This window comes from Osmerus eperlanus, chromosome 5 (assembly GCF_963692335.1).
Source record: "Osmerus eperlanus chromosome 5, fOsmEpe2.1, whole genome shotgun sequence".
Taxonomy (NCBI): Eukaryota; Metazoa; Chordata; class Actinopteri; order Osmeriformes; family Osmeridae; genus Osmerus; species Osmerus eperlanus.
Window position 1 is genome coordinate 4,713,665 of NC_085022.1, and position 16,364 is coordinate 4,730,028.

Consider the following 16,364-nt stretch of genomic DNA (forward strand, 5'->3'; position numbering starts at 1 on the left):
TTTATGTAATTTTAAAATAAAGTTTTAATGCAATTTAAGAAAAACTATTAGAAATGTGTGGATCACCCCAAATTGTGTCCACACCCCGTCCCTGCATACAACCAGACCCTGTAGGTACCAAGGGCTTGCTGTCCAGATACTGGGGGAGTTAAGGTACCTTCATACTGTAAACATAACAAAATATCCAAACAGAGGACACATAGGTGGATGCTTTGGGGAATTAAAGTTCAAAACCCACCTTGTTCCCAATCCCCCCCCCCCCCCCAAAAAAAAGGAAAGTGGGAATGTAGTCAAATATTCAGTCATTAAGTCAGCACAAATGTGCATGTTTTTAGATCCGTTTTATATTAAATAAGTACACTAATTCAATAATAAGTCAATAGTAACCAAGTGAATGTTGTAATGCTTTGGATTGTTTTGACAAACTTTTACAGAGAGAACTAAACAAAGAACTGTCAGTTCAAAACAAGTTTGATAGTCCAATCTTCTTGGTCCCTGGTGTTCTTTGCTCTTTACCTTCGCAGATGTGTTTTTCCAAGGTAATGATTTCGAGGAGTAGGGAAACGTTGACACACCCTCTGTCCAACATTGTCAACAATATTTAGTTACATTTTTTCCTGGGGATATTTGTAACAAATAACGTGAATTTGAACCCTGTGAATAGTTAAAAAAAAAAAAACAGGAAAAAAAAAGTTACCATGGATACGAGAAAGCGGGGGAATAGCTTCTCCCAGTACTGTCTTTACCCATTTCAATTTGTTATCTGCTTAAAAAAATTGGTTTGTCAGCACATCCTTGCAATTCTTTATGATATAAATATTTCAGTGTGGGTTTAGTGTTGTTTTTGGACCAATATTTCCTGTAGATTGTAAATTTCTGAGCTCATCCATTCCTGTTACCTTGTAGACTTTGTTGCACCAGACACTTCCATGTCTGCTCCTGGGCTGAAAAGCTAGAAGATGTAACATGATCCGTCTTGCACCTCACTTCTGTCTACAAATATTTGTTTCAATTAAAATGGCAGGCAAGAAGCTGGGTTGCAGCAATACACAAAAGGTCCTTTATTTTATTTTTTTTTCCACTTTTTAATGATGGCAATTGATCACCTTTTTTTGGTACAACAAAAAATGGTTTTACATGAGATTGAAATCCCCCCCCAAATAAAATGTATCAAAATCAATTTCAACTTTTTTTTTTTTTTTTTCTCGTCACCACACACGATCAATCTCTTTCTATCCGTCTGTCTGTGTGTCCACTTTCCAAGATGTTGGCACAAAGGTCAGTTAGTTCAATCCGGATGTGTCCAGTCAGATGCGTGTGAGCTGGTGCCACAGGCTGGACGGCAGGATGCTCTCCACCTTCTCCATGATGAAGTTGAGGGGAGCGAACAGGGTGCTGAGAAACTAGAACGAGAGAACAGATGTCAGTGCAAATTCCCCAACATACACTCATAAAGGTGACCAACACATCACCTCATTCAACTGAAACCTCGCTCAGTGGTCTAGCAGCCTCCATCGCACCAGCCTACTGGATATCCTGGCATGCAACAACTTTACCACCACGTTAATCCATAAATATGAGGCAACTACATGGTGTGACTTTCCCCAGCCCTCTCTGCTTTGGCCCAGCAGTGTTGGAGCCTCTCATGGCTCCTCTCCTGGGTGAAGTCAGGCCCTCTTCCCTGCTGTGTTTTGACAACATGGCAGTGAGGGGGATAGGGGCTCCTTCAGAGGAACTCTGGTGGGTCATGGAGGCTTAGCTTTTTCAGATGCCAGATAAAGATGTCAGGGAAGAGACGGGGTAGGAAAAACCCAGTTGACACGCAAGAGAAAAATAAAAGAACCCCACCCCCCTTAATGGAAATACATCTAATGTCCTCTGGAGTGTCTTTCCAGAATGTCATCCCCCACCTATAGTGCCTTCAGAAAGAATTGAGATTCCTTTACTTTTTCCACATTTTGTGTTATGAAACTTAATTCAATCAACAACAAAAAAATACATACATTTCAGTGTTCAGGTCATTTAGTACTTTGGCAGAGATGACAGCAGCTACACGCCTTCTTGCACACACTGACTTGGACAGATTAATGGAGCGTCAATCCGTCGGGATATTCAAGTCTCCACATATTTGATGTGGTGAAAGTCTGGGCTTTGGCGAGGCCGTTCAAGGACATTCATAGACTTCCTGCTCCATCCGTTTGCATTGTCTTGGCTGTTTGCTTCAGGTTGCCATCATCCTGAAAGGTGAATCTTTGCCCCAGTCTGAGGTGGCTGAGCTCTCTTCAATGATCTCTATCACCGACTCCATTAGTCTTTCCCTCAATTCTGGCCAGTCCTCCTGCCCATACCACTGATCCCCATAGCCCCACCACAGGGACGCTATAAGCCAGGTGACAAACGCCATCTGTTTCTTGTCAGCTGTAGTTACATTTCTGTTTCATAAGACAAGAGAATCATTTCCCTTATGCTCTCAGTCCTTTAAGTACTGTTTGGCAAACTCCAGGGAGGAGGGCCATCACTTGACTATTAATTGGAAGTGGCTTCTATCAGATCTGGCAATGTGTCAAATCTCTAAAGAGGTACACTGAAGCTTTATGGCAGTAGCTGCTGTGTTTATGGGTCTATCTTGCCTGGTTAATTAGTCATTATAAGAATTATTCCATTGATATTTCAAGAATTGTAGAACTTAAACATTGACACATTTCCCTGGACATTGATTTTCAAGGCAGGATAAACTGATTAAGGTGACCTCACCCATGTACCACAAACAAAACAAGTTAAATCTATTCTATTCCCAATCCATATGCAAATGATCACACCTAAGCAATCAGTATATCTGTTCCTCCTCTTCCGTTAGTGAGGTTTGCACCTGTCAATCCAGTGCATCTATATGCAAATTGCATTTTCAGCCGTAGAGTAAAGAACAAATTGAGTAACTGAGGTTTACCCGTCCAACTCTTCAAGATCGGTGCTTCCTTCGGCAATGGTAATGAAGTGAATCCGTGTTTATGCACAGGGCCCTAGCGTGCAAATGGGATGCTACCTTTCCTCACAATTGGAACATGGCCAGCAAGCGTGTGTGTGTGCCAACAGCTCTCTGTATCACTTGAGAACCCCAACCAAAACAGAACAGGGGACGTAGGAAAAGAGTGTGAACCCCCCACCCCCCCCACAGTGGAGGAGGAAGAGATGGGAGCTGCTGATAGTGTCATGTCAGGAGGAGAGGCATGAGCTCACGCACATTCCAGGGGAGTGGAATCACGCCGCAGGATCGAGAGTCTACAGGCCTGAGGGAGATGCAGCGCCGGCCTGGGCAAGGCCAGCGGAGGGGGCCCTCCAGTGGCAGCTATGAAACACGCCCTCGGGCCCGAGCTACACGAGTGCGTGTTTGGGGAAACGATCAAATAAAAAGGCTGCGGGGGCTTCCCCTCGCCCTGCCTTACTACAGCCATGTGGTACAATCTACAAATTGTTCCGGGGAGAAAGAGCACTGTGCTGTACACTTCCAGTCCGAGGCCTGACCGCGGGCTTGGAGAGGATGGACACTTTGAACAAAATTACCCCCAGAACTCTGAGGTAAGGGCCAGAAAAATAAACCATAATTGTTCCGGGGGCGAGAGTACTGAAGTGTAACAGCGCTACGGTATCTCTGGTTTGTCTGTGGAGAGAGTGTGTGTGTGTGTGTGTCTCAGGCTCCTCTGAGCGAACGGTTGCGAGACTCACAGCTTTAGCGAAGACCCCCATGAGCTCCGGGAACTGGTGTGTGAGGAGGGCCAGCATGGCGGTGAAGGAGCAGAGGCCGGCCGTGAAGAGGATGAAGAAGGGCAGCTCCTTCTTGGGGTACACCGACACCTCGTGAAACACTGCTTCCACATGAGAGAAGGCACACAGCCGGAGGGTCAACTGCAGAGCCCTCCAGGAGCATTCGGACCACACAGTCAATGAGCCCTTTTTGCGATTACACTCAAAACATGTGAAAAATGACTCAAAAGACGAATGTGTTGATGATAAGTCTAGAAACCATATTCTGTACCCCCCCCCCCTTCATTCCTCTTTTAATCGTGTTATCCTTATATGCATAACTGTAGCAATCAGATGACCTAACATAAACCGAATACACCCACTATACTCGCACTGGTTTGGGGTGACTGACTTTAGAGTGAATACTGTCACACAGACGACACAGGCAGCCCATGCCGATAACTTGGTGTGTATGGGCACCAGAGAGGAGCTTCTCTTACTTGGTAGCAGTTCTCTGTCAGCAGTCTCCGTGCAGATGGGGTAGGGGTAGAACAGGTGGCCTTTCTCCAGTGGGTATGGGATCATTCGAAAAGCTGGAGACACAAAGCAACTCTGGATCAGGCTACAGTGTCACCCCTGCCCCTATACTGGGGCTACTAACAGACTCAATGGTACAGTACATGGAGTATATAGGTTTAATCCTCCCTCTGACATCAGTTGGTTATGGTACTGTGGCACTCACTAGTTTGAGAGGGATCCCACATGAGTGGGAGAGGGACTGTGTGTGCGTTTTCGTGTTGTCTATAAAAGCATGTGTGTGTGTGTGTGTGTGTGTGTGTGTGTGGAGCCACTCACTGCCCTCCCAGGTGCAGTGCAGCAGATTGAGAGCTCCTTCCACTCTCTTCCAGTGCTGCAGGTGGAAGAAGGCGTAGGCGATGGCCTCGCTGTCCCCTCGCTTCAGAATGTGCTCGGGAGGCAGTATTAAACTTTTCATTTCTAAGAGGTACTGCGGTGAGGGGACGCGCGTCGAGAGAGGAGGAAGGGGGAGGCAGAGAAAAAGCAAACGGGTTAATGACGTGACGCGATCTGTGCATGCAGGTTCACAATGTGCGCCGTAGCCGACGGGCAGATCGCGCAGCGGGCTCAGTAGCGTAGTGATCCCTTTCAAATTGTTACACCTATTTCTTTTCACATTGCCAGGGGTAAACGGTGATGTGGCGCCCTTTATCCAGGCAGAAATGGGAGCCCTGAGTGGGCCACGAGGGAACTGACCCCCCTGGTGCCACTCCGTAACCTGAGCATTGTTTCTTTGTTTGCATTAGAGGAGCACCGTGAACTCGAACGTTTTCAACACAGTTGCTACGCTTGTTAGCAGTTGTCGATGGAATCCATTGCATCGCCCACGGTACAGAAAGTTGAGCTAGCGTTTATTAAGCCGACCGTGAAAAATGATGGAAGGTGACAACAACAATTGTTTTGTTTTTTTTGTAGGGAGTTTATGGTTGTGAGAAAAGCTTTAAAAGAAAGTACATTCAATTGACAAGCACAGCTTTAACTCAATTGATGCACAAACAAGGTTTTTTCCAACACACAACTGCTATACAAGTTCCAGCCCTGTAGCTACGTCCATCTACTGTACTGTACCTATCTACACACAATATGGTTTGTGATGTGCATGCTATTTGGGGTTGTGGTGGTCATTCGAGTGTCCTTTTTCTGAGACTCGTTTCTTTGAGACCGTTTTGAGTGCAACTATGACGGCGGGTGACAGTGTCGGGCGGCCTCACTCTAGGGACGTGAGGGTTGAACTCCACAGCTCTGTGTATGGCTTCTACAGCGTTCATCTCCGCTGTGCTCAGCCCCCGTCTGGACGCTGCCTCGGGAGAAAACCTGGGGAGGACGACAGCAGCGGGTCAACACAAAGCGTGTCTGCGTGCCTCCGACTGGGCGTTTCGAGGTTTGTGTGTGCATGCATGCCGTGAGCGAACGCGTCCGTTCATACGTCAGTGTCCGTATGCGTGACGGTGCACGTGTCCCATGTGCTGACATTCACGTTATGGCCAAATGTATGTGAACACCTGCTCACTGTACAGACACCTGTCTCATTCCCAAATCACATGCAGTCATATCATTTGCTGCCATTAGTTCATCAACACTTCTGGGAATATTTAGCAATAGATACTGCAACTATTATTGATACTGGAACTATTATGTACACACAAAACATATACATTATTTACATATATACATATACACATCTGTGTCAACATGCTTGCATGCTGGTATGCATGTGTAAGCCTGTTGTATCCACCATATACCCCCAAGCACTATAGGTCAACCTCTACACAATACGAATGTTACTCACTGTTGCTTCTCACAATACAACCCAACCAGATACTCTGGGGCGTGCTTGAAATAATACAATGACACCGCCTAACTTGTAAACAACACTCTGGGTATGTAAAGGAGTCCTGCCATTATAACAAGGGGGAAAGTAATACTCACTTGTCAGATACCGCCCTGGCTTTCAGCAAGGCAGCTGTGTAGCATATTGTTGCTGATTTGGGTAAACTAATATCTGTGTGGAGGCAGAAACAGCATAAGCAGGAATAAGCGATGTGAAACGGTGAGGTTACAGTAATGGGAGATTTGAAAGAGACAGAATGCTCGAGGGTCCTGGAGGAGATCAAGGTGTCAGGCTAATATTGCTCGAGTGTCACTTTACATATTCCTACCTAATAAACTCATTTACTTCATAACATTTGTATTCACTTTGAACTTTACTATGTCATTTTCAATTTGAAAATGCTTTGGCCTGGGCATATTTGGTCTATGTGAATTATAGTGATATCAATATATTGTAACAGAAGGAGGAATACAGTTTAAACACATAAACCCCTTTTAAGTTTTCAGAACCTTCCTGAGAGCTCCCGATGCAACTCTATGTGAATAACAGTGTGTGTGTGTGTGAGTGTGTATGTGTGTGTGTGTCTCACCGTCGTACTTGGCCAGTACGGCCTGTACGTCTGCGTAGTTCTGGAGCTCAAGTAACGACTCTAGAAGGTTCTCGTGGATATTGAACATACTGAGGAGAGGGAACTCCTTCATTAACTGGAAAACACACAACTGTTGTTACATGTAATACCGGACAGGCGGTACAAACACACAGAATACAAGCAGAGCATTAAACGTCTACACAACAACCCACCCACCATTAGCCCCCCAAGACTGATTTCTAGCAAGCATTCCTTCCACTGTGTCTCTTTCTGACTTTGTATCTCCTTATATTAGGAGCACCTCTCTGGATGATCAACTAAGCCTTTGTTGGTTGCAGATAATGCCATGACAATCATTTGAATTGCTGACACTTCATTGCTGTCAACACCAATGCCTGAGCAAGCCCTGACCAAGAGGATAGTACCAAGGCTCTTTTTCTTAAATATTTGTTATTTTATGATGGTGTTTCTTTCATTGAAAGTCTGTCGGTCCTGTTATACTACTTTCTCCCATGTGTCAACTGTTGGTTGTTTGGTCAACTTGCAATTTACTCAGGCAGGGTGAGACAGCTAGGGCAAACCTTTAATAATTCTATATGTCAGATTTTGCAGCCAGTAGATGTACCTTTTGATTGGTTAAACACTGAAATGTATTGGCTACATAAACATGAGTTAACAGGGTCCCTCCAAAAAACTTCTTACTGCGCTACAAGCACAAAATCCAGTCTGACTAAACCACTGTTATCTATTTAAAGTGTATATACAAACATATGAAGCTAAACTGTATGAGGAATACAAGTGGGAATGACTTATATGTACAACGGGTCTTTGAATACGCAACTAATAAGCGTGTGTAACAGTGTAACAATGTTAATCAATAAAACAATGTAAAATAAGTTTGGTGGTTTTTGTGGCAACATGGTGTGTACTTACATCTCTCATCATTTTGACTGCTTCTCTTGTTCGGCCCAGCTTTCTAGAGCACATGGATAGTCTTCTTTTAATGTACACTAGGACATTGGTGTCCCTTCCTGAGACACATTGCAAACCAAGCATTAATAACATAAACCCACATACAATCCGGGCAACTTATTACATGATATGAAAGTTGGCAGTTTTAATCAAAATTATTTAGATGGTATTACTTGTGTAGAACTTAGACAAAGCAAGTTAGTGTATTTTAGTGGGGAACAAAGGATATTATGCAAGTAGAAAAGAGAGACTATAGAAATGAACATTTAAAGTGTAAAGGTTTGAGCTTTGTTAACTAGAGACTTGCACGGAAGCTTATAATCTCAGGAATATAAAAAAAAAAAACCCTATGGCTCTAAATAAAAACACACACATCTTAAAACAGTCCCTCAACATAATTCACATGTATATAAGAAACTAAAATGATGTCTCGTAAAAGTGTCACATCCAGTCACAAAGTGTGTATGTAGTTGTTTGAAAGCGCTGCCGTCTGTGTGTCCCTGCTCCCCCACTCACTGTGCTGGGCCTCGTACTGCGAGCCGTGGTGTTGCAGCTGCTGGCTGCGTCGGTAGCAGCCCTCGCCGGCCTTCAAGGCCTGTTTAAAGAGCTTCTCTGCATCCACAATGGTGGTGGCCTCCTCCTCTGCCAGCAGGATATACGCTGTAGCACAGCTGTGAGGAGACAAGCGGGGCATGTCCATGCGGGCTTCGAGACGCTAAACTGTTGTTCACGGAACGTTTCAATGTCCTGAGTATCTTGGAAATGACAATGCGTACGTCGGGGACAACTTGGGGCGTAGATGATCTCTGATGTTTTTTCGAAAACACACTGGGTATGGTTTGGCAGTCTACGTTTTGGTGTACTGTTGATGATCAAGTTGGCTACTTACTCTTCCAGTTCGAGGGCTTCATGTGCTGCAGAGATGCGGGCCTGAGGATTCCTCTCTCTCCATGCCTTCTGCATAACTGTGGGTCCACACACACGAAAACACTCATTATTGGAGGTTAGAAACTTAAAAAGGTAGCAACTAAAGGCATGAATCGAAACTTTCAAGAAAAATCATCTCCTCTCACTGCATTGCAGTCCCTGTGTGCGTGTGTGGGGTGCTTACTGGCGTCGGCTGGTCGAAGGTGGTCTGAGTCACACGTAAAGAAGGTCTGATGGTCTTGCGCCGAGAGGTTCATGTCATAGTACGTGAGTGGCTCTCGGCCTGTCACCCACGTATATCTGACACAAACACACACACGCAAACAATTTAGAAAACAGTCAATGATGAATATATACAAACTGTGGCTGTGGTTGATTTGCCGTCAATGAAAACAAGTGATGGAGATTCAGTGGGAGGTTGTGAGGGTGGCAGACAGAGGGGGTGGGAGGAGAGGAACAGTAAAGAGCTGTTGGAAGGGAACTGATATTTACATTTAGTCATTTAGCAGCGGCTCTTATCCAGAGCCACTCACAGTAAGTACAGGGACAATCCCCCCATGATATCATCACTACATGTGGTCTCCAGGTGGAGATAGTCTCAATAGGTTTTAACACTGACTCCCTGTGACATCACATCCAGCCTTTAGAAGTTGCTCTCCTGGGAGCCACTGAGTCCCAATAATGGGCAGAAAATCAGAGTGGGAAATGAAGAGGGCGACAAGCAGAGGAACAAAAAGAGAACAGGACAAAAAGGGAGGGAAAAAAAGGATGGAATAACAACAGTCAGCAGTGGGGGAAGAGTTAACATTATTCTAGAGATTCAATCTGTTCAACCAATAGAGAGCGCTTTGCAATGTCACTCACCGGTTATACTCCGCCCCTCTAAATAAATTCAGTGGATTTCGCCATACTTTACATTCTATGGGAGAGAGAGGTAGATCTTGAGTGTGATGGGTTCTGGTTGAATTTTTTTTTCCTATATTAAAAATGAATGGTAAATGTTGCTTTTAGTTAAACACAGACAGCAAAATATACTAATTCAGTATCACTCATGTTGATTACCATTCTGAAGTAGTCCATTAAGATTCTTTATAATACTGACAATGAAAAACATTTTATGTAGACACCGGTGAAAATAACATGGATTATAAAGAGGCGTCATAATTTGACATTTCGCTCCTCTTCTCCAAAGAATGGAAGATTAGGATGGCAAATAATTATAAAGCCTTTGCTACAATCAGGCATTGTTGATTCAACACAGGTCATGATAATCCTGCTTAATCCCAAGTGTTTGGCTGACTGATCACCAAAACAGGCACACGTGGCTTTCTGACTGGAGTAGTGAGTGTGATTGTGTATGCTCCAGAAGAACATGCTCTATACAACTGTGGTATTATGTGTTAGCAAAGATCTCTACTGCTGACCTTAATAGCTTATTGTGGTATATCACATTGGCGTAAACAACTGGGATGCTAAATTCAATCAAACTAACAAATGGTTTCGTTCGTTTGCGTCATTATAGTGCTGTTGTCTTGCTCTGAATGAGAAACTAAGGAGTTCACAGTCCTAAGGGAATTTCAACGCACACAACAATGTTATTTTTATCACATGTAGTTCTAAAATAGTACTGCACCATACTGTTCATCATGGTGTTCTTGTTACCTTCCCTCGTGTTTCTGTGGTCGTCAGCAAATGACGAGCAAGACTCAAGATCTGCGCTACAAGATATACAGTTAGGTCCATAAATATTTGGACATTGACACAATTTTCAGCATTTTGGCTCTGTATACCACCACAATGGATTTGAAATGAAACAATCAAGATGTGCTTTAAGTGCAGACTTTCAGCTTTAATTTCAGGGTATTTACATCCAAATCAGGTGAACGGTGTAGGAATTACAACACATTTTATATGTGGCCCCCCCCTTTTTAAGGGACCAAAAATAATTGGACAAACTAACATAATCATAAATCTAATTGTCACTTTTAATACTTGGTTGCAAATCCTTTGCAGTCAATGACAGCCTGAAGTCTGGAACCCATAGACATCACCAGACGCTGGGTTTCGTCCCTGGTGATGCTCTGCCAGGCCTCTACTGCAACTGTCTTCAGTTCCTGCTTGTTCTTGGGGCATTTTCCCTTCAGTTTTGTCTTTAGCAAGTGAAATGCATGCTCAATTGGATTTAGGTCAGGTGATTGACTTGGCCATTGCAGAACATTCCACTTCTTTGCCTTAAAAAACTCTTTGGTTGCTTTCGCAGTATGCTTCGGGTCATTGTCCATCTGCATTGTGAAGCGCCGTCCTATGAGTTCTGAAGCATTTGGCTGAATCTGAGCAGATAATATTGCCAGAAACACTTCAGAATTCATCCTACTGCTTTTGTCAGCAGTCACATCATCGATAAATACAAGGGAACCAGTTCCATTGGCAGCCATACATGCCCACGCCATAACACTACCTCCACCATGCTTCACTGATGAGGTGGTATGCTTTGGATCACGAGCAGTTCCTCCCTTCTCCATACTCTTCTCTTCCCATCATTCAGGTACAAGTTGATCTTGGTCTCATCTGTCCATAGGATGTTGTTCCAGAACTGTACAGGGTCTTTTAGATGTTTTTTGGCAAACTCTAATCTGGTCTTCCTGTTTTTGAGACTCACCAATGGTTTACATCTTGTGGTGAACCCTCTGTATTTACTCTGGTGAAGTCTTCTCTTAATTTTTGACTTTGACACAGATGCGCCTACCTCCTGGAGAGTGTTCTTGATCTGGCCAACTGTTGTGAAGGGGTTTTTCTTCACCAGGGAAAGAATTCTTCTGTCATCCACCACAGTTGTTTTCCGTGGTCTTCCGGGTCTTTTGGTGTTGCTGAGCTCACCAGTGCGTTCTTTCTTTTTAAGAATGTACCAAACAGTTGATTTGGCCACACCTAATGTTTTTGCTATCTCTCTGATAGGTTTGTTTTGATTTTTCAGCCTAACGATGGCTTGCTTCACTGATGGTGACAGCTCTTTGGACTTCATATTGAGAGTTGACAGCAACAGATTCCAAACACAAATACCATACTTGAAATGAACTCTAGACCTTTTATCTGCTCCTTGTCAATGAAATAACGAACTCCCATGAGGGAATAACATACACCTGGCCATGGAACAGCTGAGCAGCCAATTGTCCAATTACTTTTGGTCCCTTAAAAAAAGGGGGGGGGGGGGCACATATAAAATGTATTGTAATTCCTACACCGTTCACCTGATTTGGATGTAAATACCCTGAAATTAAAGCTGAAAGTCTGCACTTAAAGCACATCTTGATTGTTTCATTTCAAATCCATTGTGGTGGTATACAGAGCCAATATGATGAAAATTGTGTCAATGTCCACATATTTATGGACCTAACTGTACGTTTGCAAGTAACGTTCCTTTTAGTTGCATTTACTTGCGTCCGAGCGCAGTGCTGTTGTTTTAGTGTGACTAGAATAGACCGATCTGTGCTCCTCAAATCGCAAGTCGTTTGTTCATTTATGTTTGATTTATTTGCGTCAAAACGTGATGCTGTTGCCTTACTGTGAAGGGTGAAACTGAAGACTAAATATCATACAGTTCATGACTCCTTTTTATGAATGATTCACTTGCGTAGGTAAACTCTTTCGTACCTGATACACTTTGTCGGTTGGAGTCTGCATCTCCGTTACTGGTGTTGGAGTTGTTGGGGGAGCTGGTGTCCACTCCACCCAGGAGAGGGCGCAGGTGGCTCACCGATACCTGCTCGATGAAGGACGTGCCGTACTTCCTGAAATACCACCACTCAAATATCTTCACAGAGGGGAGACGGACGTTTTAGAAAATGTTACTTTGTGTTGCATTACACATCTTTATGTTTACATAACTCATGCGTCATGATTATTATTTGTTATTTTCAACGGATCGTTTCCATGCCGGGTATAAAAAGCAAATGCATAAAATCCACAGTTATCTAGCTTGATGTACAACCCCAAAAGTTCACAAATTATTATACAAACTCTTACAAAGGAAACCCAAAGTCATTTCTGGGCAACTAAACTTATTAGCCATTCAACAGGGAGGATTGTGTCTGGTAAACCACTGTGGCCATTGATGAAAGACAGTTACTGCTGTCTTACAGTTAATATCTGGAAAACTTACCAGAATAAGGCCTGATATCAATGAGGACGTCCCTGTTAGAGCCACGTAGAACTTGGGTGTTAGGGTGTTGAGAAACATGCTTACTGTGGAGACATGGAAAACAGAATGCTTTGCTATAAAAGGTTTGAAATCAACCATTCTATATGCAAAACCTTGAACAAATATAAACATTGGGTACAAGTTTTTGCCCTCTCAATTAGTTTTTTCTGGGAGTTTTTCCTCATCTTCCTCGAGGGTTTCATCATTTTAGGTGCAATTCTATGGGCGCATGAGTCACGAGTATCCCTCTGTGACATAGTTTGTAAAAAGGACTATACAGATCTATTTGATTTCCATTTTTAACTAACATATTGATTTGGCATGATAATTCAAGCCCAAGCCTGATCAAGTGTTGGCCAGTCAGTGAAGTAGCCCCCTGAGATTAGAGAGGCACTCTTCTCAAAAGTGTGCAGACAAGATCCTTCTGTACAGTAAAACTCTACTAACAACTGCTCAACATTCATAGGCTGTTTTCATGGACAATGGTCTCCTTTGTGTTACTTTTTTGTAGCAGCTTATTATTCATAGGCTACTTCTGCAAATTACAAATTAAGTCTTTAAGTCCATAAACTAGGATGTACTAAATTGCATAGCCTATGCCTAAATTTGTATATCGTTCATTATTTATCATGCCACTATTTAGTTATTGGATACTTTATTGCCCAGTGGTCAGTAAATTCTTATCCTCTACAAAAGAGCATAATATGCAGATTAGTCTTACTGATCAGATCAACAAGGAAAAGGATAGAGTGTCTTAATTTGTATTTCTATCGCTGCTTTCCTGCTCTCAATCTGTACCACTCGATCACTACCCGGAAACAATAATAAATATCTGCGAGGAGACAAATAGAGAGGAGTGGATGAAACCAGGGGGCAGGAAGCTAACAGGGCTATTGTGATGCTTCATCCTCCCTAACCCAGACTATAGTTCTCCTACACTGACACAGCCTGTGAACCCTCCGTTGACACCAGCAGCTGCCTCCTTGTTGAGGCTTGATCTGGCGGTGAGGATGTTCCACAGCATCTTGGAAACATGTTCTGGGCCCCTCCCCCTCTCCAAGTCAGTGAAGTCAGACCTTAGCTATCACGCAGTCGTGTCAGTCCCCCAAAGAACTCCAGAGAATGTGTTCATGTCCTGGCTTGAACCCTCATAGGGCTTATTTCCACTGTCTGGAGTTTGAAATGGAGTATGTGTTGTAATTCAGAAGAGTCACTCATTTAGAGCATTTCAATATATAAAATAACTAGGCCTACACCACAAAGCAACAACTTGGCAATACCCATAATAACAACATTTTAGGTGCAGAGTTATGTAATTGCTGTGTAGTTACACATTGCTAACACAGTTTTATGTACACTTAATTTAAAAAAGTGTTACCAAATTACAATTTATGTCATACTTAAATGAGCAAGTTAGAAGGAATTTTCTTTCAGATTGCATGTTTGCATGAGCTCATCAGACATTACAGTCACAGCAAATGATTAGGGAGAGGGCATTTCTGGGTGATGCAATGGCTGAGATGGCTCGGGACACGTAAGATGCCAATGCCGAATGTTTCCACTAGATGGTGGCTGGAATTGACAGAAAGAGGCTGGGACAAAGACACTACTCAGGAGGGTTTCTCCTCCAGAGAGAAAGCGCCCAGGCACACACACAGCTCCCATCATTTTGGCAGCTGGCTTCCATTCAGTCCTTGGAGTGGGTTCTGGCATCTTGAGAGAGAGGCATTCTAGAGAAGCCATAATAGAGTCAGTGACACAGCAGAGTTGTAGGGAGGACAAGACAACCATTCAAGCCAAAAGTGAATCTGAGGTAAAAACACATTTGGATGAGATGAACAGGTCTTGCGTGTGCAGGTTAATACTTCCAGTTATTGACGAAGTCAGGTTTCAAAAACGTAGCCAATATGACCCGTTCAGTAACTGAGGTCTTAGAATCCGCCAATACGGACAATATTAGCGTGAGAATATTATTTTGAGAAGCACATTGCAGTTTGTTAGGATTCTCAGACTGTCCTGATTAAGAACCTTTAGTTACCGATGGTTTGACACAATGCCCTTTTGATATAATGTAGCTACATGTTTCTCATTTAGGTCACTGGGCTATCTGGAAAGATGATAGAATATATTTTGTTTAAGCCCCAGATTTATTAAAAACATTTTAGCCTTCTCCCAGTGGCTTGGATATTGACAAGACAACCACCAGGAGGCATCTGTGAGTCCATTTAATAGCATCCAATTAGTAAAAGAGCAGCATTTCTGATTAATATTAAGCTATTTGGATTCAGATTAAACTAATTTAAATATTGTCGACTGAGGGCGACAATGCAAATAGAAGGTGTTACACTACTACAATCTTATGGTTTTGTTGTGTGTCACAGTGTGACTGCAGCAGAGAAACATTTAGAATCATACAAGATGGACCCTGGGCTGTATTGTGTTATCCTAAATTATTTTTGGATCATTTTAATGTCTAAAAATGCAGAATCACAATGTCAAAATATTAGAATACTAACTGCCAAATAATACACAAGAGAAAAAAAATAAAAAATAAAAAAGGCACACAATATACTATATTATTGTAAAGAACATGAGAGTGAGTTTGCTCTAAAATTAAGGGCTTTGTGACTCTTGGAAAAGCTTAATAGGCTTAACACCTAAAGAGGAAGACATACCCTACCTAACATAACAATTGAGAAGTATCCCTTTATCTCTTAATGGAATTAAAACCATATAACAATGTTTTATGATATAAAGAATTAACTTTAGGGAAGAAAAATACCCATGTCTCCTAATACCCGATGCTCTATTTAGTGTAAGGTTAGGAATGTAACTATGTTCAGGTTAAGCTGCTTCTTGTTCCTGACATAGTTAGATTATTCAAAAATCTATTATGAATTAATATGCGTTTTTCCCCAGTTTTCATAAACTCTCTATAAGAAGTAGCCTAAGTATTATTGTACAACTCCATAAAAAACATATTCTACAAGTAGAATAGGGTGTTGGTCACCTTATTTATTTGGCTCTCCATTCTCAAGGATTTTGAATTTTCAAATGACAATTCCAAAAATGTTAAATAGTTGGTAGGATTGGAAGGACTGGTAACTATTTTTACTGAATTCTTCTTCTCATAATTGAAAAAAAGGTCTCTGCAAAGTGCAGAAGCATTATCAGCCCCAGAGAATAAATTAGAAACATGGTCTAGTCTCTGGTGATAGCACTTTGCCAGAAGGATAGGTCAGGGAATAAATAGGATATCACCCTGAAAATACCAATGGGACTTTTAATGAAGGTCAGTCGGGAATGCTATTCTGATGATAATGATCACACACACACACACACACAGTACTGGCATGCAGAACAACACGAGCTACATTTCCACCATCTGTAGTGAAGGACCACATTCGACAGCCCTTTTAAGCCTCTACAAGCTAAACTGTCACTCTGTCTCTGCTGGTAATTCCTGTTGAACTTTACGATTTCAAACAATTAGAGCTGCCTCCTCTAGCTGCAGGGAGGGGCTGGCTCTG

General features: G+C 42.7%; 1 protein-coding gene across 15 annotated transcripts in view; it reads right to left on the reverse strand.

Moving 5' to 3' along the window:
- Positions 1-1,046: 1,046 nt before the first annotated feature.
- The window catches only part of LOC134020938 (suppressor of tumorigenicity 7 protein homolog), a 38,325-nt gene continuing 23,007 nt past the window's right edge, over positions 1,047-16,364 (reverse strand). For 6 of the 15 annotated variants that reach the window (XM_062461300.1, XM_062461296.1, XM_062461309.1 and 3 more), the window contains 14 exons: positions 12,796-12,878; positions 12,288-12,447; positions 9,501-9,612; positions 8,821-8,936; positions 8,599-8,674; positions 8,226-8,380; positions 7,671-7,768; positions 6,738-6,867; positions 6,247-6,319; positions 5,529-5,631; positions 4,597-4,747; positions 4,242-4,334; positions 3,724-3,866; positions 1,047-1,403 (listed from right to left, as the gene is read on the reverse strand). In XM_062461300.1, coding sequence (XP_062317284.1) covers positions 1,308-1,403; positions 3,724-3,866; positions 4,242-4,334; positions 4,597-4,747; positions 5,529-5,631; positions 6,247-6,319; positions 6,738-6,867; positions 7,671-7,768; positions 8,226-8,380; positions 8,599-8,674; positions 8,821-8,936; positions 9,501-9,612; positions 12,288-12,447; positions 12,796-12,878 — 1,589 coding nt within the window. In that variant the 3' untranslated portion in view covers positions 1,047-1,307. Of the gene's footprint in view, positions 1,404-3,723; positions 3,964-4,241; positions 4,335-4,596; positions 4,748-5,528; positions 5,632-6,246; positions 6,320-6,737; positions 6,868-7,670; positions 7,769-8,225; positions 8,381-8,598; positions 8,675-8,820; positions 8,937-9,500; positions 9,613-12,287; positions 12,448-12,795; positions 12,879-16,364 lie in introns of those variants that run through there. The other 9 variants (XM_062461306.1, XM_062461303.1, XM_062461305.1 and 6 more) reach the window with 7 other exon arrangements.